Source organism: Canis lupus, chromosome 34 (genome assembly GCF_011100685.1).
Source record: "Canis lupus familiaris isolate Mischka breed German Shepherd chromosome 34, alternate assembly UU_Cfam_GSD_1.0, whole genome shotgun sequence".
Classification (NCBI taxonomy): Eukaryota; Metazoa; Chordata; class Mammalia; order Carnivora; family Canidae; genus Canis; species Canis lupus.
In genome coordinates, this window is record NC_049255.1 from 20,994,959 (window position 1) to 21,020,999 (window position 26,041).

Here is a 26,041-nt window from a genome sequence, read left to right on the forward strand (position 1 = left end):
CTGCCATTACTTTTTGTGGTAGGGGAAATTTAATAAAAATGATCATGAAGAAATTCATGGATTATAATCTTGGATTCATTAAAGATAGAAAGATGTTCATAGTTTTGTTCTTTATAGACAGTACAGCTTTTTTGTGTTCCTTTTGTTATCACCAGCTATGTTCATTTTTTCATTAATGCTGGAAATAAGGAAATAATGAACTTTGCTGACCATAAAGGAAAATAAAAATGAAGTGAAATCCATGCTCTATTATTTATATTTAATTCCATTGAAAGGAAAATCAAAATTGCGTGTGAAAGAATGCACTGTTTTGTATTCCTAGCCTTATAGGGCTCCCTGAGATGAGATAGTTTTATATTTCTAAGCTATCTGGGAAATGGTTTTTTTTTTTGTTTTGTTTTGTTTGTTTTGTTTGTTTTTTTTTTCTAGTGAATCACAGAAGGCAGCCCAAGCTTGGGTCCTGTTGAGATTACACACAGGGCCTTGGTGTTACACACAGGGCCTGCTCAAGTTCCCTGAGCTTTGGGAAGTATGGTTCAAATATCATAGATTTAGTACATCTAACATCAGCTTTTCTCTCTGATGATTTGATTTCGTTTTCAGGTGTGCTTTTGAGCAGTCACATAAAAATCTTGACTCTCCAAATCCCCCGTCTGGTGTTGTGTAATTGTGATTGCTTGGCTGCCTTAGAGATTCTGGACATTGCTGAGGATGAGGTCAGGCCTGTGCATAGTTTGAGTGTGAAACTGGGCATTGGCTCTAATTCTAGGAAGTAAACTTCCTAGGGCAGACAATGGTTCTTAATTAACTAGACCATTCCCCTTTTGATCCTTTTGTTAAGTTTCTCTTAACAGCCTGAATATGAACTCTCTTTTTAATAATGTTGATTTGATCAGGCGGTTCCTGATGTTTTTTCATAGCAGAAGACATTGCAGTTTGTTCTGCTCCCCTACCTCAAAACGGAAATGAATACTTATACTTAACAAGTAACTTGTTAAAATGCTAAGCAGAATGCACTTATTTCCATTCATTAATAATGAACACTGTCCTCATTTTGCAGCCACCAATGCAATCATCAATTCAGGCGAGGACCATCTCTGGATGCTAAGGCCTTTGGGGGAAAGGTTCTTGATGAGCAGAATAACACCACAGTTTTAAAGTGTCACCTCACAGATAATTTATTGATTTAAAAGGGAAGAGAGCAACCTTTACAATGAAGAAATCTGGTGGACACCACATTAATCAAGTCATCAAATTTGATACCAATAAACCGAACCAAACTGCCTTCCTGAGCTTTTTGATGTGATGCAGTGGGAAAGACACAGCATCGTGCACATAATATTCTTGCCCAACTTGTTTTTATCCAAGTCTAATCATCAGACAAAGCAAGATTGTTGAACTTTTTATAAGACACCTGGCCTGAATTCTTCAAGTCAGTTTCATGAAATACAAAAATAGGTGGCGGGCAGGGTGGGGAAAGCCTAAAAGACCTGTCTTCTCAATGTGTGATCTTTGATTGGATTCCAGATAGAAAATAACAACAATAAATAAAAGGACATTCCTGTGATTGCTGGTGAATGTGCGCATGCGTGCACAATAGCAAGTTCCACACCCTGGGGCACCTGAGTGGCTCAGTTGGTTGAGCATCTGACTCTTGATCTTAGCTCAGGTCTTGACCTCAGAGTTGCTAGGTTCAAGCCCTGTGTTGGACTCAGTGTGATGCCTGCTTTAAAAAAAAAAAAAAAAAAAAAAAAAAAAAAAAAGTTCCACACCAGTGTTACAGTTCCTGGCGTGATCATGGTATAAGTTCTTAGGAGATGTGAGCTGAAGTATATAGAAGGGAAGTTTCTGCAACTTCTTTCAAATGGTTTAACTATGAGAACAAATGGAATAAGTAAATGTATTTGTTACGAGAGAGTGTGTGAGAGCAAGTAAGTATGGCAAAGTACTGGCTACTGATCAATCTAGGGGAAAGATGTGTGGGTGGAGTTAATTTTACTACCAATTCAACTTTCCTGTGAGTTTAATTTTTTTAATACAGACATTTGGATATAGAGAATGAATAAATACAAGTGAATACCCTTTCCTAACTCAATACTGTTTATGACTCCTTGTCTATCACCTATAGTTAGTGGATAAGTGGTTTATGGACCAAAACCCATTTAAAGTTGGACTCTTGGAAATAGCCTTCCTTACATGCTATACACTTTGGCTCTGGACTCTGCTTTATATGTGTGGGGTTTTGTTGTTGTTGTTTTGTTTGTTTGTTTTTATTCATTGGAGAGAGAGACAGAGGTTCCCCAGGAGCCTTGATCCCAGGACCCCGGGATCATGACTTGAGCCAAAGGGAGATGCTTTGCCACTTAGCCACCCAGGTACTCCTGGAGTCTGCTTTAAAATCTGTTCTTACATATTTGCAGTGGGGAAGCCATCACCCTATAATTCTGCTAGTGGCGCTAAGAAGTATGATTTTCCAAGTTATAATAAGCACCAATTGTGGTTTGGTGAGCTTTTGTCACATGCATTTTTATTGAATGAATGGAAATAAACATAGAAAATAGTATCTTATAGATGGCTTACTCACGGGGGTTTTATAGCTCTTAGTGAAAGGACACAGTCACTGACACCATTGGTATCCAGCCTCTCTTCTCACTGGCACATACCAGCTACGGCCCCATTGACCACCTCTGCTTGGGCGTGACCTAGCAGCACCTTGCCTCCACTGCAGTACTTGTTTCTCACTTTCTGTCCTGAAGATTTTCGGCCACCATCCTATGTCTTGAGATGAGTACGGTGCAGTTTATAACCCACAGGCCTTAGGTGGGGAGACCCAAGGCATGCTTCACGGGGCTCCTCAGAACCCCTCACCCCACCCCCACCCCAGGAGCGGGGAGTCCTAGTCGCGCACCACACTGGCCAGCTCAGGAACACATCTTTGATTTGACCTTCCCTCCTCCTCTGCTTAAATCTTCCAGCCCCCAGTCCTGTTTTCTGAGAGTCATTCCCCAAATAATTGACACCCCCGATTTTGTCTCAGGCCTCATTTTCTGGCAGAAACTGGGCTAAGACATGGGAATCTCTCTAGTTGTGATGGAAAAGCATGAGAATTGTTAGTATTACAGTGACCGCTTTACAGGAGGTCGTGTAGAATCTAGAAAAAGCATTTTAAGCAAAGTGCCAGGAGAATCTCACTCAGTGTTACTGTTCCCTGCATAGGTGATGGTAAGGCTGCAGTGATAGGAAGTTAGGAAGATATGTTGCTCAGTGAGTACCATTCTGTGAGTTGGTTATAAGTCGAGTATAAAGCGTTGAGTGTAGCCAGATGGTGCCTGCATCTCTAGGTTCTCCCTACAGGAGAGGACCAAGAGGAGCCCTGGGGTTAGATGTGTCAGGACTTCCATGATCTGAACTGAGGCATAAAATAGAGATGCAGCAGTGAGGAAGAGACCTGTTCTCATCTGTAATGGGGGCTGAAATATGGCAGCAGAGGTCAGTCAGGGCAGCAAGGTGCTGGGGGTACTGATGCATAATCCTCCAGCATTGGGCTGGAAACTAAAGATGGGGAGTAGTCCCAACTTGGAGGGAAGAGAGGAGGAGGCCGGATACCAACCGAAGCCTTACATGTAGGCTGGTTAAGCACTGTAATTACTTGTTTTATTGTATAGTTCAGGATAATTCTGTGACTTTTGAGTCTCTGTGGTTAGATATCCCAGTACCTAGAGCATGGGCAGTTGATGTACTTTCTACTCCAGTATAGATGTTGAAGACCTGATTAAATTCTATCTCTTTACTGATACCCCAAGGGGACACTTAATGAATGATGCTCCCTTTAAGAAGAAGAATAATTAACAATAGCTATATTATTCATATCAATTTATAGTTACTGGTTACTATAATTAATGCTATTTAAGAAAATGATCATAATTATGGCACTTTACAATTTACACAGTATTTTCCCATCCATTTCCTTATCTGAATCTCATAACATCCCTCTGGCTTAGGTAGGGCAGGTGAGGGGGAGGACACTATGGCCCAGAGAGGAATTTTTTTTTTAAGATTTTTTATTTATTAAATGAGACACACAAACACACACACAGAGAGAGAGAGAGAGAGAGAGAGAGAGGCAGAGACACAGGCAGAGGGAGAAGCGGGCTCCATGCTGGGAGCCCGACGTGGGACTCGATCCAGGGTCCCCAGGATCACACCCCTGGCTGCAAGCAGTGCTAAACCACTGCACCACTGGGGCTGCCCCCCAGAGAGGATTTTAACCAATCCCCCACTCTTACCAATATATTATGCTGTCTGCAACAATATGGAAATACATGTAGGAGAATTATATTCATGTAGTTCTCAGATGCCTTCCCAAACACCAATGTCCCATCTTTCCATGTTGTACCGGGATCCATCCCCCAGAATGTTCACATGAATGTTAAACGTTAAAAGGATTTTATTCTTTATAATGCCACCATATTTTATAGTTATTACTGCTCCAGGCAATAAAGATGAGATCACCTCTGGTAGAGGGATTAGCACTCTGAAAACATATCTTCCTAGGATAGAGACTATGGGCTGTGTAGAACTCAACCGCATTGGAAATTCAGACTCTGAGAAAATACAGCCCACCGGCTATTATATTGCTTTCTGTTTTTGGCTATGGCAAGAGAGCAGAGGAGAATCTCTCAGTTTTCTCAAAGGCAACCTACAAATCTGGGCCATACAGCATGGACTTTATAGGCACATGCAGGTGTGCACAGACATGCACCCTGGGACAGTGAGTCCCTTTCTTGAACCTATTCTATTTTCTAGGTACTGGAACATCCAGTGCTCCTGTTGTATCTCTAGACGTGTTCACCCGAAAGATGCGGATATAAAAAAGGTTGCTGGCTGGACCTATGGGCGAGTCTGTCTTACTCATTCATTTACTTAAAGAATTTATTGAACACTTCCATGGATCAGGGACTGAGCAAGACTTTGGGTAAATAGCAAGGAGCAAAATAGACAAAGTCCTGTCATCGTGAAGCACTTGTTTTCCTGGGTAGACAGACAATAGACAGCCAAATGCATATAAAAGGTAAGGTTAGACAATGATAGAGATGAGAAAATACACAAAACGATGTGGAGGGTCAGAGTGCCATACAAGGGTCATGGAAATACATTCAGAATCAGAAAATGACAAGGAGGCTGCTTTAGATAGGATGGGATCAATGATACTCATATTCAAACAGGGTTCACAAGTAAGCATGCCACTGCCTCTGGGCAGACAATGGTCTGGGTCTGGCTCTATGGGGCTGGGCCATGACTTCATAGATGCTGATGTTATCATTGTGCCTGGGACAGGTCAGGTCCAGACGGATGAACTCAACATAGACTAAATTCACAAGAGACTGAGAGACACACCGGATCCTATTAGATCTGTTTTCTGCAGAGACTTAAATTTAAGTTCCAGGACTCAGGAATGGTGGGTTGGTGAGCAAGCTACCAGAGGAAAAAGAACTAGTGGTATTAATAGGCAATACTGTTATACTATCCTTACCCGATGAATCATACTCACTAACCAGATACATTTACTTCGAGAATTAGAAGATTTTATGCTAGCTTGTCAAGGGACCCTGTTTTTGTCGTTGCTGAGGATATTCTGGTTTCTTGGCTAATGCTTTTTCTAAACACCTTCACACACTATCCTGATATTTAATGGCCTTAGACAGTTCAACAGAGTTGATTAGATTATATTAGTTTCCCTTTCATTTTGATTGGGTCTCGCTATAGATAGATACACTTTGATTTCTTGTTGGAATCATAAGAGACACTCTCAATACAGTCCACGATCAGTATTACTTTGTCACCTTAAAAGACTATTTTAACTCACCCTGCTTCCAAATCTTAGGACCATCTCACTTTTTGTGTTCTGGCCTTAAGCTCTAGGCAAACTGTTTGCTTGTTTTCCCCAAGCCTGCTCACGATTCCTGGGAATGCCCTTGTGACAGTGTCTTGCCCTTTACTCACCCTCTCTGCTTCCGAGTATAGGTGGAAGTTGGTGCTTGTGATAACATGGGGTATTGGCATATGCATGTGAAATCTGGAGATCTCTAGCTTCATAATCAGTGACCACAGCCACAGGCTTTCTCTGCAGCTCCTTGGCCAGAACTCTGAGCAGATGCATTCTGGTGCACTTTGAAGGTGTATTGCTTGGGATGCAGTGCGTCTCTCTCACAGACACATCTAATACCCACACTTAACCTGCTGCTTCCTCTTCCTAGACCATCAATCTCCTGCCCATGCCCCTTCCAGCTCCAACTCAAATGCTGTCATTCTGTGTGATGGTTTCTGCACGCAAAGCCCTTGTAATATCTCCCCAGTTGGATCTGCTCCTTAAGCACAGGGGTGAAAACATTTATTTCCTTTTACTTTGTATACTCATAAAAAAAAAAAAAAACAGCCTCTAATGTGTGTGATTTTAGGCAAATCACTTCATATCTTTCAGTTTTCTTATTTGTCAAAACAGGATTATTCTACTCCAGATTTTGTAAAAGCTAAAATAAACGAAGTGCAGAAAAGCTTGGACAAAGCCACACTGTCACTTGAGAGATTTGCACGCAGACTGGTATCACTAGAAACTGGAGATTTTTTTTTTTTCTTTTTGGAATAACATGTCTCCATTGCTCCTAGCAGGGAAACCCTGGAGGCAAGACCCTCGAAGAGAGACGTTCTAGCCTGGATGCTGAGATAGACTCACTGACCAGCATCTTAGCAGACCTTGAGTGCAGCTCCCCCTACAAGCCTCGGCCCCCACAGGTAAGAGCCTCCTGTAAATGTCCCCACACTGCTAGGCACAGGGCCTCCACGGTGACCTGAGACAACAGGCTAAGTCTGGTTACCCTTCTGTTCTTTTTGATCTTCTCAGACTCAATGTTATACGTTCTTCTTCTTCTTCTTTTTTTTTTTTTTTAATATCAATGTATGTTAGTTGCCAGAAACGTGTTCAATTGAATTTACTAGTGTTTTTTTTTTTTTCAAAGAACCCAAGAATGTTATATAAAAATGTTGTGAAAATTAAACCTTTTCTTATTTTATTGCCCTGTACTTTTCCTGGCTTTCCCTGTGAGGGTTATTTTGTTATTTGCTGGTATAGTCTTCACAAATACAATTGAGCATGGCTATGTTCAGGTTAAGGTGAGGAGGCTACGTCTTCTGTAAAGAAATCCTTTAGGTCGGGTATTGAGGTAGCTTCCATTTTTTGGTTGTTTGTGTGAATAATGGTTTGAGGGACATGTTCATGTCCATTTTCTTTGGAGCTCTTTTCCTGTCTCAGATGCCTCAGGGTATGGTTTCTACATTGAGGAGCATGACCACTTCTTTTATTTTTCTTTCCAGAGGTTGTGAACAGCTTATACTGGCATCAACACTTTGGAAATAATAGATTTCTCCTCCATCTTGCCAGAGTTAGTGATAGCAATTAGTATCTGCAAACGGAGACCTGCTATTAGCTCTTCTGCGCATTCTTCTGCTTACTTTGGGGCTTGGCTATTTCTCTGCCGCTTACTTTATTGTCTATACTGCGGAAGCTGATCTTTCACTGCTGTCCATCATTGTGCCTCTCTTGGGTCTCAAGAAGGTGATGACAAATCTCTTTCAGGGCTTCTGAGTCCTCAGAAGACAGCCAGCAGAACTCTAGGTGCAGACATGGGATTGGCACTGCCATCACAGTTGTTTGACTCCTGTGCTGTTTGCTTGACTATGTGGCAGTGCATCCGGTGTGCTGAGGCTCGCTCTGGTTCTTGAGCAGCAGCTCCGCTATTCACGGTGGTCTCCTTCACAAACTAAAAACCAGTCCTGCCTCTCCGTTGTCACTCATTTTCACACATACAGGGGCAGTGCTTTCCTCATTAGACATATTCCCATTACCTTTTCTAGACAGATAATGGGGCCATCAGCCATGTAGGGGCACAAGGCAAAACACTAGAGCTTGGTTGTTCCTCAGCTGTCTTGGCTTTAGCAGGCCTGCCAGTAACAAAAGTGAAAATGCACTTAAGTTCTGTAAACATGCACTGAGCAGCAGATAGGCAGCAGATGCTATGATCTTTTGGGGGAACTGTTGGGAGAACATAGGTGAGCAGTTGAAAGAGAGAAAAAGAGAACCACACTACCATCTTCCAAGAGCCCATGATTTTAGAAGTTAACCTATGGCAGATCTGGTAGGAGCCCGTGAAAGTGGCAGGCCCTGAGAAGGTTTATCAAAGACCGTGCATGTTCAGCTGGAGGGGTGGGGGTGGCATTGCAGTGTTGGGGACCAGAGGGGAAAACCATCTGAACTGTAAGCCAGGAAGGTCCAGGGTACATTCAGGGAGCTGCAAGCATCTGGGTGGCCATGGATGAGGTCATTGAAGGCTCAAAGTGGGCTCTAGGACCACAAGGTTGCCTACTGAGAACCTGTGGACATGTGTGAATGCCAGATTAACACTCTGCCTGCCTTTTATAAAGACAATAGTTGAAGGTTCTCAAGAAAGGGAAAATTAAAATTCATTCAAGAAGAAAACAAAAACAGGAACATAGAAACAAGACCAAGTCTGGAAAGATACAGGAAGATGCACCCAAGTCTGAGAATGATTCTTCAACAAGCCTTGCTTATTACATGGCTCCTGGCCATTATTTGATGTTAAACATTTTTCCAATTGTACCTAACTAATACCTCAAGCCCAGTGTCTCATGGCGAGACCACTGACTTTACAGCTGGACTCACCTGTCCTATGCTCAAATACTTCTATACCCCACCACACTGAACCCACCCCCTTTTTGTAATAGGACTTTTCTTTAGTCTTTGTTTTTGAATCCCTTAAATTCTTATACTTGCTATATATAATGGTTCTGCTTAGAGGTTTTTGCTTAATATAGCTTTCATTCTTTAAGGCTGTGTCTGTGCATGCCTCCCATAAATCACTGTATTTTAATGGGTTATTCAGCAGCTCCATTTTTGTTTGAGCTATCTTACTGTGCACACAAACTCATAATCACTGATGTCTGGACAACACTTTACTGATTGTAGAGTAGTTCCACATGTGTTCTCACTTGAGTAAGATACAGAGGAGGGTATGCATAGTGTGTGGATGAGGAAAACTTAAGATATGGCAGATGGGTCTCAGGACATAGGACTACAGTGTGGGCCCAGGTGGACCTTGACATTTTTATGTTTGGTTTTAAGTTCTAGAACAACATCGAGGATGCCAGGATTTTTGTTGTTGTTATTCTTTTTTTTATGCCTTTTTTTTTTTTAACCAATGGCAAAACTATGAAATCAGTCATATGAGTAACAGTATCCTTTAAATATGGCCTTTTCATGAAAAATAAAACTTTTAGAAGGTTAAAAAAGCTTTAATAATAGTAACCCTTAAAAAGAAGTTGAGGATTAGGAGAAAATCTACTTTCAATATGCCTATTCCATTCAGAAGTTAAAGAGTAATCCTTCCTATTTTTTTATTATTCTGATTTCGGAAAGCAAGAGTTAATTGGGAGGTATATCTCATTCCTCTGAATTACCTTCACTCTGGTGGAACTGAATTAGATGTGTTAGTATTTATTGGTTAACATAATTATATGCTGTGAGAACAATAATCACACGCTTAAAATATTAAAAAAAAATGTGCCAAGAGAAGATGATGTCTGCAGGAGACTGTGTTGTGTTGTAATTAAAAGGTACTTGGAAAGTCCTAGAAATGCAGACTGTTAATGCCCAACTTTGATGTTTCCATTTTTGATCCAAAGCAAATTGCAAAATCTGTTGAGTCACCTGAATACTTAAAGTAAGCGAGCAGGTCTATGATTTCTCATTATTTAAGCATGTGTTGTATGCTTACCCAAGCCCAATTCTGAATCACCTTTGTAAGGCTGCTTTGACTCATGGATCTAAGGGAAAATGATGATTTGTGTGGAATATTTGCAGAATGAGAGGTCCAAAGGCGCTCTATTCAAATAACTTTTTAAAAAATGAGCCCTTGAAAATATATTTTATGGGGCATTTTCCTCCTTTTCCCAAAGAAATATTTCACGCTCTCAGATTTCCTAACTTTAAATCTGTGTGCTTATTTATCTAGTTTTTAATTTGGGAAATTTGGCTTAATTCCACATATCCATTCACTCACCTAACATTTATTGAGGTCACACTGTGGATTAGGTATTGGAAATATCAAGATCAGTATCAACATGTCCTTGCTCTAGAGTAATTCTTAGTCTTAGAGAAGAGACAAGCACTCAAGCAATGCAAATGGACACTGAAGCACTTCTGTGTGCTACTTGACATTATCATGTGACTCATCAGGTGTTGAAATTGTTGAAAAATCAAAAATAGGAATTTCAGCATTATACTTTATACCTTCTAGGGACACTTCCCTAGTGGGGCGGACTTCATAGACCAAGTAGCATTGGAGTTTACTTGGCTGCATATGTCATGGGAAGGCTGTAGGATTCAGAGTACCAGGAAAACAAGAATGAGGGATGTCAAGGGATGCTGAAAGTGAATGCCTTGTTTGAAGAATGCATTATGTCCTTTGTGACATATAGGATATGTGAAATACAAAGGAGAATGGCAGATGAAGAAATCATACATACTTAATTCCTAGGTAGCCCTTTTGATGCCCAAGAACTCATAGTAAAAGGAGGAATGGGCAGTGGTGGTAGTGGCCCGGGGTAGTGACTAGGGGGTAGTGGCCGGGAGGTGGGGCTTGTCACAATACTGCATCTGACTATCTGACTATAGTGGGATTGGGGATAATGTTTTAAATAAGTTTTATAATATAAAAATACACATTTGTGACACTGCACAGAGTTAATGCAATTAATCCATCTTAGTGTTTGAAACTAAAATTTCTAGTCATTTTAAAATGTGTGTATTAGGAAATGGTTTTAGAAGAACAGATGTAAGAAGGTCAGAGGTGGTTATGGGGTCAATCACAGACCCAGTATGCATCACAGAGATTCTGAGCTTAAGTGAGCTTTTGAGGTCAGGTAGCCAAACACTTACTTTACAGAAGGAAAGTTTTTCCCCAGAGAGGGAAAGAATATTGTTCAATGGGGCTCCGTTAGAAGCAAGATGAATGATTCTATTTTTCCTGAACCATGGTATAATGGTTCTCAGTGGATGATAACAACAACCAAGGGACAATTTGGTTCTTTTTAGCATCTCAATTAGTTTATTCCACAGTGTCTCTCTTTTGTGATACTTTCCCTAAAATTATGTCTTGGAAACATAACAAAGGAGTAGATAAAAAGCATACTTCAAAGGTAAACAGAAAATTTATGACCATATATAGCATCTGTGAATTAGTATATATCTAGACTTCACCCATAGACCTCACCCATTTCATTTCTTGGAAGAAGTGCAGCTATGCAGGGGATCAATTGCAATTCTGTCAATTTCTTAGATGACAAAGGATAAATCATGAACGTTCATCTTCGCTTTTCTTGGCAGAGTCAGAGCTAGAGTGCTGGTTTTCTCATTCCTAGTATAAAGCTATCTTTTTCCTGGCAGCCCCAGTGGCCCAGCGGTTTAGCATCGCCTTTGGTCTGGGGTGTGATCCTGGAGACCTGGGATCGAGTCCCACGTCAGGTTGCCTGCATGGAGCCTGCTTCTCCCTCTGCCCATGTCTCTGCCTCTGTGTGTGTGTGTGTCTGTCTGTCTGTCATGAATAAATAAATAAAAATCTTAAAAAAAAAAAAAAAGCTATCTTTTTCCCACAAGGAATTTGGTAGTGTTGGAGCTGGTCCCTAAGATCTCCTGGAAGAATTTTCAAGATATTTTATATTCATAGTTCATGATAACTGGGGCTTTAGTAACTTTTGAATCAAGTTGCTTTTAAATTGATCAAATGGGATTTCACTGTCCTCATTTATGCTAGTATGAAAATCTATTAGAGATTTTGGGCATAAGGTTAGGGTTGGACATAGTTTGATAGTTTAGGCTCCAAATTTGCCAGAAGACTACTGTCTTCTCAATTCCATGTGGATACATCTCTAGGAAGAACTTCATTTGTGTGAAGTATCATATCACCTGGCTGAGCTTCCTTTCCTTTATTTCTAAAATCAGCATGGTAGCTACAATTACTTCCCTTTTGCAGAGATGCAACATTGTTCTAGAGCTACAAGAAACAAGATGTTGGCTCAAAGTACCCGTTCACTCAATTCTTTCCATTTTGATTTTTAGCTTGTGTCTAGAGCTTGCTTTAAAGCTTTGCATCTTTGAAGATTTTGAGCTCATCCTTCCTGAATGCTATTTAGCCTCTAAATGACATATTTTTCTTCCTAATTTAAGACATTTAAAAATTACTGTAACTTCTTAGTCTATTTGGAAACTGAGAACATAAATGCTGTTTGGTCACATGAACACATCTTTAATTGCAGTCCCTGGGCTCCTACACTAAGATCTTTTCACAGAGCAATAGTCTGTGAGGCAAACTGAGAAAGTATTTCAGGTGTGTGCGTGTTATATGGAAGGCTTTTTATTAGGAATTCATGTGGCCCAAGGGCTTGGAGACAGTGTAATCAGGGTGGAGCCTTGTGGTGCCATGGATCTTCTGTTTTCTTGTGCACCCTGTTCTAGCTTGCAAAAACCATGAGCAGCTGCTGGCGAAATTAATTAGTAATTAAATTTTTAATATTTCATATTATTCCATGCAACCCAAACATGTAGGCCACTGGGGGATGAAAGCTTTTTCACACTGACACTCTGGTGGGGTTCAGGCTATCCCTGCACACTGGGGCCTTGCTGCTTCTTCGTTTGGCTTCTTGAGAATTGAGATAGGAGCTGGGTCTTATGCTGTTTGAGAAAGGAATAGGTGTGGACAGTGTTATCTTCCTTTTCCTCTATTATCCTGGGAAAAATTTAGGACAATGCTGTGATTTGCTAGGGAAAAGAAAAATCAGAGCTGTCTATATATCTGTATTGTCTGTTTACTAATAGCTTTCTTTGAGAGCTATGGTAAAACTTAAAACACTTTAGAAACCTCATACATATAAGAGATGAGCTGGAGTATACAATAAAATAAAATGTGTGAAAATCCCATTTGAGAAGAAAAATAGATCTTATTATTTTCACTGTCTACATTTAGAAGATCTGGTTTATTTTGGATTAGTCTGTACCTGCTGGAAAACTTCAACAGTTAAAAAACAACGAGATGGGGGTGGAGGAGTAGTTAGCTGACTCAGACCTGCATGCCATGAGTTTGATGACGGGCAATTAATTTTTAGATTGTATATAATTGCATCTCAATAACATTTATACCTCCTCTCTTTTTTTTTTTTTTTTTTTTTGGAAGGTGATGCTTCTGTTTGTGTCATATGTGACAAATAATAATAAAGTTAACTTTAATCTTTGTTTTTAGTGCCATGAAAATGTAACATTCTCAGAGTGGAAAGTTAGGCCAAAAATATACCTTGGATTGCACCTCTACAAAAGTTTTGCACAAAAATGTCCATTTCACCTACCTGCCCCAGTGTAAGAATGTGCTCCTACTGTATGGTCTCGGTTAGCTCTTAGCAGTGATGGGAGAGGGAGCTGAACAGGCCACTACCTGTGAGCACCATGGAGAAGCCAGGTCCTGCTAGAGCTCAAGGTGGGTGGGGGGTCATCTGTGGTGCCTTGGCCATGGTCCTGGGGTAGCCCTTTAAACAATTTACCAGACCTCGATGAGTCCTTGGCTCAGAGGTGATTGGCTTACATTACACTGAATTACTCAATCCAGACCTTGGTTTAAAAAGAAACACAAAGCTGACTGCTAATTTTCTCCATTTTCCAATAGCATCCTAGTGGAAATGATGAACTCTGTGTCCACGTGGAAGCAAATTTAAAGAGCTTTCTGGTCAGGATTAGGTTTCCTAATCCTCTCCCACTGTTTAAATATGTATTTTGCGAGTAGCCTTGGTCTGAAACCCCATGGTTGCCTCCCCCACCACCATTTTTTTCAATTTAAAAAGAAAATAATGAAATACAAGTCCAGCTATGTTTTTTACTTAAGATGGTTAGACTTTACCATGGTAAGTACATAAGAATATTGAGTTTTAAGAGAAAAAGGCATATCTCAGATAAGATATGGTCATCATTTTGTCCATTTTGACACCCATTTCCCTTATATGCTTCAGAGCCGAACTAAAATATAATGAAAATAATGATGGTCTCTCTAGACGGAAGGTTAGAGGTGGTTAATAACTGATCCTACATATCACCATTTGTCAGGGTGAGTAACTGGTCTGTCCTCCATGCAAAATCTCACATTAGAGTATAATTGTTAAGGTTCTTTTCATACTGTGAAAAAACTACCAGGGAAGTCATGCATTGCCTTTCAGGGAATCCATTAATTACAAACATAAAACCATAATTTGTGTTTCATAGGATGAGCATACATATTTCCTTATAAAACTCTAACCTGGAGTTTTATTGAACTACAAGTTACCAATTGGGCACATACTTCTATCGAATTAGCAGGTCTAGATTTCGTTCGTAAATGCAGAGAAGGCCACTTATGAATTTTGGAATTTGTCTCTACTTTGGTCCCTGGGCCCTCACCCAAACGTACCCCTCAACTATGCTGTCATATCAAACAAAGTTAAAGGCCGTAGAAGGGAATTGGATTGTGTTTTGCTGTACTGAATCACACATTACTTAAATGTAAAGTAAGACATCTTACAGCTGCACTCCCAGGGTATACCTTACTGAGACAAAAATGTGTAATGCCTTAAGCTTGACTAGCAAAGAAACAATTGTGAGAAATACCAGACTATGAAGTCCTTGAGACAAGATTATCTTTTGTTTCCTGGCACACAAGAGACAGAAAAATTCATATTTACTGACTAAATGGGTAAATATTGTCATCAAGTTCAGAAATTATGTAAGTATCCACACTCTAGAGATTTGCCAGAGAATCCAACCTGGATTTGACATCGAGCTCGTGCAAAGCAAAGATAGAGCCACTTTCTGATTTGTCCATACTGAATATGTATTTGCATCAATACAAAACAAGCACAACCGAGGCAAATGAGTTTCATTAAGGACAGCTTAATGATGGCTGTTGATTCAACTAAAATTTCCAGCTTTATCCCCTGGATTGTCTTTTAACACGCAGAAGTAGTGTACTTGGTTGAGAAGATGATATTATCTTAGGTTATAATTCAATAGAATACCATTCTCTTATTATTGAGATGGTATAAAAAATAAACATCAAGTTGTTTTTTGTGTCCTCTTTAGAATTGCTGAAATGAGAAGACCATTATATTACTCAGTATTTCATAATATAAAGATCAAGGTGATAAATTTTTTGAATTCAGTGATACGAGACAAAAGTTACCTAATTGATGAACTGATAGATATTTCCTTTCTTCAGGAAAAAAAAATGTAGAATTTTGCCTGGGTTTCTATGATTCATCTTCTCCTTCCTTTGCCACATTGTTTCTGATACCTTCTGACCAATATTTGAAATGTCATAAATAAATGCCAGTTAGAAGCCATTTCAAAACTAAGTAATTTCCTAAATCTAATTCATGCTTTTAAAATGAAAATAAGTTCTGTATCTGTGTACATATGTGTCCCCGTAAACATTCTTAGAACTATGTAAACTTCAGACTTTTTTAAAAAGAGATCATTTAATTCTAAATGGATTCATTGTTTATATTGATGGTAAACAATGGCTCCATTAAAGTAACATATTTGCTGATATAAATAAAATATAAGATTTAAAGTGGGCTAAGGAGATAGCATATTTATTTATCTTTTAAGAAATATGGTGCTTCAGGAAGCTGGAAGTACTAATAGTCATATGCATGAAGCCATTACCTGAATCATTTGTGAAGTGCCTTAGCCTCTTCCTAATTTCTTCTTGATATTATACTACTTATATGAAAATAGTGGAAAATGCTGCTTCCTAGATGCTGCAAGATGTGCTAATAAGCTCCTTAGCAATAAGGAATCTTCTTGGCTCTCTCTGCCACCCAACCTACACAGAGTGATGTTTTATTTCCCAAATGGCCAACTTATGTTAAATTGATCCTTACCCAAGCAGTCAAAGTCAGGAAACAGTTTTTATAAACAGCATCCTGGATGACATAATATTCTATGTAATATTAATTTTAGGCTCCTTTTCTCATCAGCCAACCTAGCATTGCTAAAAGTTATGATGTTTAACTTTGTTTATGGGAAAGGCTATTTTTACAGTCACTTGAGATCAGACCTCACAAACAGCCAAGGGGGAAAAAAGAGAGAGAATTAGGGTGGTCTGCTTGCAGCTGTGTTAGAAGTTTCCTGAAGTACCTTCTGAAGAAAGGGTATGAATGGAGCTGTGTCTTTCAGACCATCACTCCTCTACCACTATCCATCATATCGGATGAGAAAACAAGAAAGAAACGATAGGACTTACTGCTGAAGATGTAAGAAAAAGACTAAAACATGCATTGCCAACTGGAACTCAGGAAGGGTGGCTTTATGAGCAAGGAAATGGGATCCAAGACCGTGGTGGACATCGTGTATGATTTTCCCAAGAGCTGCTTTGATGTTCTATTTATTGATTGGTTTGTTCGCTAATTTATTCATTTTTTCTTCCTGGTCTGCTAAAATTGAACATAAAATTTGTGTTGTAGTATTGAAAGATACCGAAGAAGGCTTAAGTGAATGGAGAGACATCCTGTGTTCATTGCTTGGAAGACTTAATATTGTCAAGATGGTGTGCTCCCCAAATTCTTGTACAGATTCAAAGCAGTCCATATCAGAATTCCAGTTTTATTCTTTGTCAATGTTGACAAGCAAATTTTAAAATTCATATGAAAATTGAAGGGATCATGAATAGCCAAAACCATCTTTAAAAAAAAAAAGCAAAAGACTCACACTTCCCAATTTCAAAACCTATTACAAAACTATAGGGGTCAGGTAGTGTGGCACTGGCCTAAGTATACATATAGATCAATGGGATGGAATTGTCTAGAAATAAACCTTTACATTTATGACCAACTGTTTTTCAAGAGGGATGCCAAGACATTCAATGGGGAAAGAATAGATTTTCAACAGATGATGCTAAAATATCTGATATTCACCTGCAAAAGAATGAAATTGGACCTTTACCTCAGATCATATACAAAAATTAACTTACATTGGATCAAAGACATAAATATAAGAGCTAAAATTATAAAATTCCTAGAGGAAATATAGTAGTGATCTTCATGACCTTGAATTAGTAACACCAAAAGCACCAAACAAAGAAAAAACAGATACCTTGGACTTCTTCAGAAGTAAATACTTGATGGCGCTTGGGTGGTGCAGTCTCTTAAGCATCTGACTCTTGGTTTTAGCTAAGGTCACGATCTCAGGGTCCTGGGATCTGTCTGGCTCTGCTCTCAGCATGGAGTCTGCTTGAGATTCTCTCTTCCTCTTGCTCTGCCCCTCCTACTTATGTGCATGTGCATGCTCGTGCTCTCTCACTCTCTTCTCTAAAATAAACACATAAATCTTAAAGAAAAGTAAACACTTGTATGCCTCAGGTGACACCATCAAGAAGGTGAAAAAACAACCTATAAAGTGGGAGAGTACATTTGGAAATCATATTTCTGATATGGCCTGTATTAATATTCTTACAACTCAAGAAAAAGATAATCCAATTAAAAATGGACAGAGGATCTATGTAATTTCTCTAAAAGTAAAGATGAGGCTAGCATGCATGTAGAAAGATACTTGACATCATTATTCATCTGGGAAATGATCAAATGAACCTACAATGAGATTCCGCTTCATACACACTAAGATGGTTGTAGTAAAAGGACAGACAGTGACACTTGTTGGCAAAGATGTAGTGAAATTGGAACTACCATTCACTGCTGGTTGATTGTACGACAGTGCAGCTACTTTGGAAAAGTGCCTCAAAAGATTAGACATAGAGTTATCATAAGACCAAGACATGCGATTTCTTTTACATCCAAGATAGTTTAAACACATATCCACACAAACCTGTACATAGATGTGCATCGCGTTATTCATAGTAGCCGCAAATTGGGAACAACTTAAATATCCATCAAATATCCATTCATCAGAATGGATACACAAAAGGTAGCATATCATTGAAATTATTACTTAGCTGTTAAATGGAATGGAATACTGGTACGTGTTATAACATGGGTGGACCTTGAAAGCATTGCGCTATATGAAAGAAGCGAGACACAGAAGACTTTGCATTGTATGATTCCATTTATATGAAGAGGCAAATCTATAGACACAAAGATTGGCTACCAGTGGCTGGGTGGAGGAAAGAGTAGGAAGTGACTACTGATATGTACTGAAGTTATTTTGAGAATGACTAAAATATTCTGGAATTAGGCAACGATATTGATTACACAATCCTTGAATATGTTAAGAACCACTGATTTTACATTTTTAAAGTAGATTTTATGGTATGTGAATTATATCTCAATTAAATTTTTTTAAAGCTCTGTGTTAAACAGTATGTGTGGAATACACATATGAAATTGTCCATGGCTCCTGCCTTAAAAAAGCTCACCATCTATTGGGAGAACACAGACTGACAATTATAGCAGAGTGTTCATCCTAAGGAAGAAGCACTTATAAGTTACTGTTTCAAGAAGAGGTAGTAGAACTTTGCCTGGATTGTCATGGAAGCTGTTTGTGCCTCCTCTTCCTACTCAGATAGGAATCTCACAAATAGGATGAAACTTCTGTGCAGCTCGAGAGAGCAGAAAAAGAATCATATTTAGAAGCCGAGAAAAGCAATCAGCAATGCAATATAAGGACAACGTCTTTCTAATAGTAAGGGCAGATGAAGTTCAAAGTAGGCTACCTTAGAAGATGGCAAGTTTGCCTTCATCGGGGGCATTGGAAATGATCCTTTGGCATTTGCCAAGTGCATTTTTTTAAACTCTCTAAACGTCAGTTATGAATCTGAGTTAATAGCATAAATCAGAGTTGACATGAGGACCACATGAAGTAATGGGTGTGTGTCTAACGTGTGAATACACTATCTTGCACGTAACACTGTGATCACTGTCTTTCTCACCACCATCATCATTATCAAATGAGTTTTGGCAAGAATTCTGGGAAAGGAATTCAGGCAACAGATGGGAAAAATTGATTTGAATGATGCTAGTATTTCATGGTACTCTCATTCTTGGTTACACGGCTTGGAGTTTTCTGTTCCCTAATATAAAATTTGGAAGGAAATACAAAAGACCTTGATTCTATTCCAGGTCCTTAAATTGACTATTTCTGTTTCTAAGACAAACTACTCAGTCTCAATAATGGCTTTGTGCTGTTTGCCATGATACCTAGTACAGATGTGTGATTTATTAGAATTGCTACTGACAAGAATCTCCAGTGACCTTGGAATATGGTCTTTGTGAATATCAATAGAACTCTGGTTGACACTGAGATGGGTTATAGGTGAGATTCTGTGAGGATCAAGCAGAAGGAGGATCCTTCCTCAACCTTGCAAAGAGTATGTCATCTCTTAAAAACAAAAAAGTGAAACAACGGAGTTAGACCTCTGGAAACAATAATTTAAAATGTCTTCAAAAGCCCAGAGTTTCTGTAATTGGCCAGGATGTCTAGTGGATAGTTACTGCTTCTCTCTGAGTCTGTTTCAATATCGTAATTTGGACCCAAGGAATGAGATGATTTCTTATGGTGATTCTTGCTTTGATTTGGTATGGCTTTTGCCCTGTATAACAGGAAAACTATATTGAGTTTCCTTTCTGTCCTTTTATTATTTCACTATAGAAGATTTTTCTTTAAGATTGGTTTGAAGTTGATGAAAGTCATTATGTGCAACCCTAGGGAAGTTTCTGCAAATTGAAACACCAAGTTCTTGGTTTTTTTGTAGGATAATTTGAACCCAAATTTGTGGTGTTCAAGGTGATTTGGAACCTACCTCCTAGAGTTTAAGAGAATTTGAAAGGCAGCATATCGCTGTCCCTGAGCCTTTGTCCAGTCCTTGCATTTCTTTCCATGGCTTCTAATGCACAAACTCAAAAGCCAAAGCTAGAGCAGTAACTAGTGTTGTCCTTTCCTCTGACGTATGCATGAATCATCAACATCTGTTTCTGCACATTACACCATAATCCCTCTTGTAATTGAGCAAGGTTCACTTTAAAAACAAAAATCATGACTTATGAACTTGTCACAATTTAATAAGCCTATCATTGGACTCTTGGTGTAATTTATTCTCATTATATCTCTTAACTGCACAGAGACTAAAGCGTGTAAAACCATGGGCAAGTTACTGTTCTTCAGAATGCCCTAGAGGGTTTGTAAAGCAGATTGCTGGACTCCACCCCCTGAATTTCTCCAGTGGGTATCAAGAGTTTGTATTTCCAACAAGTGTCCAAATGGTGCTGATGTTAGGATCATGCTCTGAGAACCTGCAAAACTGCTTGTCAACCAAATGTTTTGTAAGCAGCACCTTCTTCCTCCTTTCTTTCATCTCCACAGCTGTCTGCCCTAAAGGCTCTGCTCTTGTCAACAACAGACACTCGTCTAATGTCTTCATTTTCTGGAGGAGGAAACCCTAGCTTAGGGAGGTGTTCTCTGGTTCCATAGTAAATTGACAGACCCTGGCAGATTTTTGTTGTCATTCATTGAGAATTATTTGCATCTGTAGTTCTTGTGGACTCAGCACAAGATTTAGAAAACTGGAATTCCAGTTCCAGCTCTGCTATGCTGGGAAGCATGAATTCAGTTGTTTTAATCTCTGAACTTCATGTTCCTCATCTATGATATGAATATGCTTACCAAAGGGTTTTGTGAATGGTGAATGGCACACTGTGCATTAAAGTGCTTTGTAAATTATGAAGTGCTATGCAAATATTTTTCAACCTCATCCTGGCTATCAGATGCAATATCATGTTAAACATTATGTATTTAATGATAGACACATCCTTCCCCCACTCATCTAGGGTAAATACTGACTTTTATAACTTTTCTGGAGGAAGTAGTATAGTATGAGCTTGTCACCTTTTGCATCCTTTCATTTCCTTCCTATGTTGATTTCTCTCCTAATCTGCCTTTAAAATAAGCAGATAGAACTTGTCATTTAACTATTTATGTATCCAAATACATACATGCATGTGAGATACGGTCACATGCATATTCACATTATGAATGTGAATTTTTCTCCTAGTATCCTGGTATCCTGGTAAGATACACTACAAGTCACATTCATTAAGAATAAAATAAGAGAGTTGCTATTTTGCTTGAAATTAATCTTTTTTTGGCATTTGCATTGGAAAGAAAACTGAGTTGCGCCAAGAAAAATGGATTCTCCTCCCAGTTCTGCAATTAACACGTTGTGTAAAATAAGTCAGTTCCTCTCTCTATGCCTCAGGTCCCCATTTTAAATGAGGCTAGTTCTTACTCAGTCTTTCCACTCCCAGTGTCTATGATGTTGGAGTTAAGGCAGTTTTTAAATGATGTCCCTCATTTTCCTGAGAAACTCTGATAGAATATGCATGTTGACTTGGGTCTATTCTAGTAAGATATTTTCCCTTTTTCCCTTTGATGGCTGAGGCCTACCTGACATTTGCTTTTGTTTTGATACACTAAAGGTCCCCCATACCTTTCCTTCAGGATATGGCTGGTCTCTAGGTAGACATCTCTGTGTTTCTTAGGGCTGTATTTCTGTTGATACAGTTGGAAATAGAAGAGGACTATGTCCTTTTTTTGGTGCCCTGGGATGGGTTTGTTAGGGGCAGAGTGGTGGTAGCAAAGGTTTTCATGTTTTTAGTGAGCTTTTCCCTTCTGTAATATCCAGAGGATCTCTCTTATGAACACATAGTAAAAAGTATTAGTTCTCTGTTGCTGTGCAATGAATTGTTTAAAAACCTAACAGCTTAAAAAATCCATTTTCATGTATTTTTCTGTAGACCAGGAATCTGGGCAAAGCTGATCAGTTCTCTCTCAAGTCTGCAATAGGGTATTGTCCCAGACTCTATGGTCTCATTGGAGGGCTTGACTGGGGAATGATCTGTTTCTGAGCTCAGGGAGTTGTCACCAGGGTTCAGTTTCACCTGGGTTGTTGGACTGAAGGCTTTAGTCTTTAGCTGGCTGTTGGCTGGAGACTACCGTCAGCTCCTCACCATATGGACCTCTTTAGTATGACAGCTCATTACATTGAAGCATGGAAGCTGCGAAGGCAATGGGTAGAGTCAGCTCATGAGATGTAAGTCAGAATCATTGGTAACCTAATGGTGGATGTGCCATCCCATCACATTTGCTGTATTGTTTTTGTTAGGAGTGATTAGGATCAGACCACACTTAAGCTGAGGGGATCGTACAGGGCTGTGAGTATTACAAAGTGGAAATCATTGGTGGCTACTTTGAAAGTCTACCTACCGCAGAGCAGGGTACTACTTATGGAATCTGGTGGGTGTGTGAAGTGAAGGAGCGGAAAGAACAGGTGAGGTATTCAGAGAAGAATACAATCTAGGAGAAATAAGAGGCTATGAAAGGCTCTAACAGATGTAGGAGGAGTTCCACACTCTGACAGCATTAGAGCCGGATTGGAAATTTTTTGATCTAAATCACTTCATTTTCTCTAGGAATCCAAAGCTTAAATAGGGGGCCTTGATGAAGTCCAGATTGTATCTGAGCCAAGAATTGGACCAAAGTCCTCAAATTCCTTTCTTCAGATTATCAGGTTGTTAAAATGGAAATACTTTGGACTGGGAGTAGAAAGATTTATCTTTGTAACTTTTTATTTGCTTCTGAGTAGCTATGTGACATTGATCAAGTTAATTCCTTGAGATATGGTTACTCAGTCTAACATGAAGCTGTCATTTGTCATATATATTTATTTATGTCTCATGAACACATTAGCTCTTGTTTGTGAAAATTCTTTATAAACTTTATCAGCCTTCAGAAGAAAGCGTGTTTTTGTTGAAATTAATGATGTATAGTTTGAGGCAAAGCAAGCACTTCCTTTTGCCACAAAAGATGCATATCTTTATAAAATGCAGATTATTTTTTCTATTTCCAAATCTGCGTAAGTCATCTATTGGTACGCGATGAACTACCCCCAAAACATAGTACTGTTAATTTACTCAAGAATCTTCAGCTTTAGTAGTGTTCTATGAGGATGGCTTGACTTGGAGCTCAGGTGGCTTGACTTGGAGAGTGGATAATTCACTTTCAGATTAGATGAGTAATGGCCAGCAGGCTGTTACTGGGAGGTTGGCTGGAGCTGTGCATGTGGAACCATGATTTCTCTCATGTGTGTCTCTCCACAGGTCAGTGGGCAGTGGGGCTTCCTTATAAACATGATAGCCAAGTTACAAGAGCAAATGACCCCCAAAAGATGGTAGAAATGCATGGAAACCTATAATACATCATTAGTTTCAGATGTAGTTTTCAGTAATTCATCAGGTATGTGTAACACCCAGTGCTCATCACATTATGTGCCCTCCTTAACGCATGCATTTTTATAAACTAGCTTTAGAAATCACATTGAGTGCCATTTGCACAGTACAGTGTTGATTGAGGTATTCACAAAGGCTTGCCTAAGTTCAAAGACAGGGAACACAGACCCCCATCTTTTGATGAGGTCATGGCAAGGTTCTAGAAGAAAATGTGAGCAAGAGACACTGTGGTGGCCGTCTTTGGCAAATATAATCTGCCACTGTATTGCATTGTTCTCTGTTATGCCACAGTTGATCATAGCATATGAGAATGGTTTACATTATACTAGTTCCTATTATTAAGTAATTATTAAGGGCCAGATATAAGTTCTGTGTAATTCTCATAGTCTTTACCTAAGTGAATTGTGAGTTAGTCATTATTCCCATTTTTACAGATGAGAAAACCAAAGCATATATATAAAAGCACAAATATAGATGTTAATTAAGTAAGTTGCCTAAGGTCAAACTAGCTCTTAAGTGGAAGACTTCAGATTTAAATCCAGTTGATTTAAAGGAGCCCCTATATTTAACCCGTCTGCCACATTGCTTCTGTTTTTTTTTTTTTAAATCTGTGTCTGTATCTCAAATCATGTACATACCATTTTTCTTACCCACACCTTCTGCATACTCATCTGTTTATTTCAGCAAGAGTGAGTAGAGAAAGCAGCAGACCAATTAGGGAGGAATCATACACAGTAGTAGTAGTAATACCTGTGGAAAGGATGGGTCTGAGCCTGTCCTTAAGCACTCCAGGGGCTAGTGCCAGGAAGCCCCAAGAAAGGACACGACTTAACATGCCACTGATTCCATAGAGTTTACAGGGGCCATGATTGTGACTTTGATTTAAAAAGACTTATCAGAGTCTAAGGAAATCCAGAGAGAACAGCTGAGTAAGAAGCGGTAGATCAAAAAAAGAAAATGGGACCAGCGGCCAGTATTTGAAAACTAAAGGAGGAGTTGAGAAGCATGTATCCTTCACTGCCTTCACAGGAGTTTAGCTCGGCATCTTACTGGATGATCTACCTAATAAATAAATCCTACTGTTTTTTTTTTTTTTTTAAGATTGTATTCATTTATTGAGACACAGAGAGAGAGAGGCAGAGACATAGGCAGAGAGAGAAGCAGGCTCCATGCAGGGAGCCCAATGTGGGACTCGATCCTGGGACTTCAGGATCACACCCTGGGCTTCAGGCAGTGCTAAACCGCTGCACCACTGGAGCTGCCCATCCTACTGGTTTCTATATAGGGATTTTTTATTTTTAAATCAGAGTCCAACCCACAAATTGAGAAAAACACAATTAGGTTTTGTGCTAATATGTATCCGTTTTAAAAATTTACTTATTTATTGAATCATATGCTTTCATTCAACCAGCAATTGTTAAGCTCCTTTTGAATGTAGGGCACTGCAGATTAAAATCAAGAGAGGGGATCCCTGGGTGGCTCAGAGGTTTAGTGCCTGCCTTTAGCCCAGGGCGTGATCCTGGAGTCCTGGGATCGAGCCTCACATGGGGCTCCCTGCATGGAGCCTGCTTCTCCCTCTGTGTCTCTCATGAATGAATAAATAAATAAAATCTTTTAAAAAATAATAAATAAAATCAAAGGGGAGTATGCCTGGGTGGCTCAGTGGTTGAGCATCTGCCTTTGGCTCCTTGTGATCCCAGCATGCTGGGATCGAGTCCTCCATCAGGTTGCCCACAGGGAGCCTGTTTCTCCCTTTGCTTATGTCGCTGCCTCTCTCTCTGTCTCTCATGAATAAATAAATAAAATATTAAAAAAATAAAATTAAATCAAGGGAGAACAGTTTTATCCTTGCCCACTTCACAAGGGACTTCTAATGTAGGAAACAGAAGAGCAAACAGACGACAGGACGTATAATAAATACAATGATGAATGAATGAACAAGCCTCTATGAATTCATAGACGAAGGTGCTCCAGTCCTCTTCTGGAGAGGTCAAAGGAGGCTTTTTAGAAGTGGCATTTAAGTTGATATATTAAGGAATTAGAAATAGTTCAGTGTGTTTGGAGATGAGGGTATATAGGGCAAGTGTCATGAGATAAACCTGGAAAGGAAGGCAGGTAGATATGTTTTTGCAATAAATTTCCCACTTCTGTCTTCCTGTCTGCCTTATTTATGCATTGATGACTCAGTACCGAGAATCTCAGTCAACAAACAACAAAGACACAATATTGCATTTCTCTGTGATTCCTCTACCTATCTGTCCTCAATGCAAATATCTCAATGGTATTTGCATCTCATCTGAAAACTGTCAGGATGGGGTCTGCAAAGTCTTGTGTCCCATCAGCGTAAAGTCAAACCAGCCATAAGTCAGTAAGGGCTTTGTGGTCAGCCTTCTTTCCTCTCCTATCACTTCTTTATAAGCTGCCAGGCCTGGGTAGTGTTGTCATGTGGTGACATTCATGATTCAGAAATGCTTCACTACAGACAAAACACTCACACTGTCTCTTGCTTTACTTAGCACACGTGAATTAGTTGTTACACATTTGTTATATTATAGGACTGAGGCCCCTAAATGTGGTGAGTGAATTTTACCAAAAAACATAAACAAACAAACATCCTAGAGAATCCAGTGATTAAATTTGTTTTTCCTATCTCCAATTCCCA

At 39.4% G+C, this 26,041-nt stretch overlaps 1 protein-coding gene across 9 annotated transcripts in view; it reads left to right on the plus strand.

The window, feature by feature from the left end:
* LOC478670 (LIM domain containing preferred translocation partner in lipoma) overlaps positions 1–26,041 on the plus strand; it is a 603,162-nt gene that overhangs the window by 254,512 nt on the left and 322,609 nt on the right. For 7 of the 9 annotated variants that reach the window (XM_038583676.1, XM_038583674.1, XM_038583673.1 and 4 more), the window contains one exon: positions 6,667–6,792. In XM_038583676.1, coding sequence (XP_038439604.1) covers positions 6,667–6,792 — 126 coding nt within the window. The remainder of the gene's footprint in view (positions 1–6,666; positions 6,793–26,041) is intronic. The other 2 variants (XM_038583669.1, XM_038583671.1) reach the window with 1 other exon arrangement.